Source organism: Eumetopias jubatus, unplaced genomic scaffold (assembly GCF_037043125.1).
Source record: "Eumetopias jubatus isolate StellerSeaLion01/CBP00866 unplaced genomic scaffold, mEumJub1_p1.0 scaffold_9, whole genome shotgun sequence".
Lineage (NCBI taxonomy): Eukaryota > Metazoa > Chordata > Mammalia > Carnivora > Otariidae > Eumetopias > Eumetopias jubatus.
This window is the reverse complement of record NW_028274815.1, coordinates 2,188,657-2,191,389: the sequence shown is the minus strand read 5'-3', so window position 1 is coordinate 2,191,389 and position 2,733 is coordinate 2,188,657. Positions and strand designations below refer to the sequence as shown.

The 2,733-nt window shown below is 44.5% G+C and overlaps 1 protein-coding gene across 1 annotated transcript; it reads right to left on the bottom strand.

The window, feature by feature from the left end:
- Positions 1 to 1,987: 1,987 nt before the first annotated feature.
- Positions 1,988 to 2,483, bottom strand: LOC114205944 (BBSome-interacting protein 1). The gene has a single exon (XM_028099550.2). The coding sequence runs from the start codon at positions 2,394 to 2,396 to the stop codon at positions 2,184 to 2,186; it is 213 nt and encodes a 70-aa protein (XP_027955351.1). The 5' UTR covers positions 2,397 to 2,483; the 3' UTR covers positions 1,988 to 2,183.
- Between the last annotated feature and the right edge of the window lie 250 nt (positions 2,484 to 2,733).

Genomic DNA, 2,733 nt, shown 5'->3' with positions numbered 1-2,733 from the left:
TGAAAACATGGGTCCTGGGTGTCCTGTTTGGCGTGTCCGTGGTGGCTTTCCGGCACAGATGTGTCCCCCAGCACATCTGGGAGTTCAGTGTGGCTTGAATCGAATCCTAACTTGGTGCCAGCTCTCTGCTCCTCATTATTAGCGGCCCCATTAGGGGCTGTCAACGCTCACAGAGATATGTGGTCAGGGAAAAGCTCCTTTTCATTTAGAGAAAATTCCTCGAAGACTTTTCTTAAATTGTTTCTTTCCCGAGTGGCTAGAATGTGGTTATTCATTTAAATATTTACCATGGGGAGAATCCCCCACCAACTGCAGGATCTCATGTGCTGAGGGATCTGAGACTCACGCAGTCTCCTGTACAATTTGGAATTACCTTTGAAAACCCTCTCAAGATAGGAAGCTGATGAAGCATCCATCTTTGACAGATCGGGAGAATAAAGCCAGGTCTTCGGGAAGGAAACCACAGCGGATCGTTAGCAAGGATCGGGTGGTTGTTCCCGTGCCAGGAACCTTGCGATAGGTGCGCCTATGTTATCTCATTGAATTTAAGCCACCCCTCGAGGTAGGAACCATCTTGCATTGGACACATGGGGAAACTGGGGTGACAAGGCTTTACATCAGTTGTGCGTGGCCCACTACAGCCGGTCAATGGGGAGGCCAGGTCTGCCCAGTTCCGAGGCTCTTGCTCATAGCCACTCCCTGGTCTGGTGCTGAGTGACACCACAGCGGTGGAAAATGCTTGGCTTTTATCCCTGATGTTCTTTCTCAGTGTAGGTAGTAGGAAACTCAGAGAGGCTTTCTTGGAGGAGATGGGAAGAAAATGTGTGCACATTTGAAGCTTTCAGGTGTGAGGAGTTAGGGGTAGGGATAAGCCTGTGAAAGATTTCACGTCATACAGTGGTGGTGGTGCCCTAGTTAGATCGGCCCCGGGGTCCTGCATGTTTTCCTTCCAGCTCCAGCAGGAGCACAGTCGGGGACAGGCTGGGAGGTGCCAATGATCCTGGCCCATCGCAGGCACTGGCCTGGCCGACGCCCACAGGTCGGGCCCCGTGAGAACAGATCAGGAGCCAGGTCTGTGGAAGCGAGAGCGCTTGGCCGGGTGCAGAGAAATGGTGAGAGGTCTGGTTTCGTCTTTCTCCTTTGCCCTGATTCCTTCTACCTTCTTAAATAAATAGAAGCAACTCTTTAAAGACTTAATTACAAAAGCAATACATATCTTTATCATCTGTTTAGAAAATAGAGGCAAGCCAGCTGAAGAACAGGAAGAAACCGTAATCCTGTCAGCCAGCAGTCAGCAGTAACCCCTACCAGCATCCTGGCGTCGGGCTTCCCGGTACCTCGTGGCATATTTGTGTGTCTGCATGTCTCCCCACAAAGCACGTGCACGCACGTGTGCACGCACACACACAGGCGAAAACATCTAGAATATGCAGAAATAGAAAAAAATTAGGTATTCCTCTCTTAAAGTATTGTTTTCATTCATTATATATATATTTAAAGATTTTATTTTTTTATTTATTTTATTTTATTTTATTTTATTTATTTGACACACAGAGAGAGAGGTTGAGCACAAGCAGGGAGAGGGGCAGAGGGAGAGAGAGAAGGAGACTCGCCACTGAGCAGGGAGCCTGATGTGGGACTCGATCCCAGGACCCTGAGATCATGACCTGAGCTGAGGGCAGATGCTTAACTGACTGAGCCACCCAGGCACCCCCATCATTCATATATGTATATATATTTTTTTTTAAAATTTTATTTTATTATGTTATGTTAGTCACCATACAATACATCATTAGTCTTTTTTTAAATTTTATTGTTAACCACCTTACACATACATCATTAGTTTTTTTTAATTTTTTTATTGTTATGTTAGTCACCATACATTACATCATTAGTTTTTGATGTAGTGTTCCATGATTCATTGTTTGCGTATAACATTCATATATTTTTATTTTTTTTTTCTATTTTTTTTATTTTTTTTTTGGGTTCAGTTTTTTAATTGCTCATGTTCAATACAAACCAGAGTGTGTCTAAATTCACAGGTTTCATTAGTTTTGGGTATTTTTATTTTATAAGCACTATCAGTTTTATTAACACACCATCTTCAGTATACAGATGCAAGTTATTGTCTAGCTATTGTTAATAGTAAGGCAGGGTATTCTGTAGAACTGCAAAGTTACCATTCAGTGAGTTATTTGCTGTTGTTCCTTTTCTGCCATTTCTTGTTGGCGAATCGTATCCTGGGCTGCTTGCTGCATTTTCTCCAGTTTTTCCAGAGTCAGAGATTTTAAGGGCAAAAGTTTGGGTTTACACAGCACCATTGTGGTTATATCTTCCACTGACAACTGCCCTTGTTTTGGAAGAACTTCCCGAAACATTGACTTCACTTCCGCCATATCTGAATTGTTGGATACAGCTAAGTTTTTTCCTGAAAGTTCTCCTGGTCTTTTTCCCGGCAACGTTAGGCATCCAACCCAGGACTACCAAGATGACTTAACGTTCTTGACTCAAGCAGATTTACCTTCCCAGACGGCTCGACTCAACATTCATATATTTTTAAAGACGATTTCCTTGGTGTCACGTAATCTGCTCTTCATGATTTTATGCACGTTGGGTGCATGTTGGCTGCTGGGCCGTGTGGTGGCCAGGGTGCAGGCGGTCAGCTACCCCCACTTGACCTGGACATGCACCTCCAGCTTCTTGCTCTCTCCTGGCCCTTGGTCACTCCCCTGG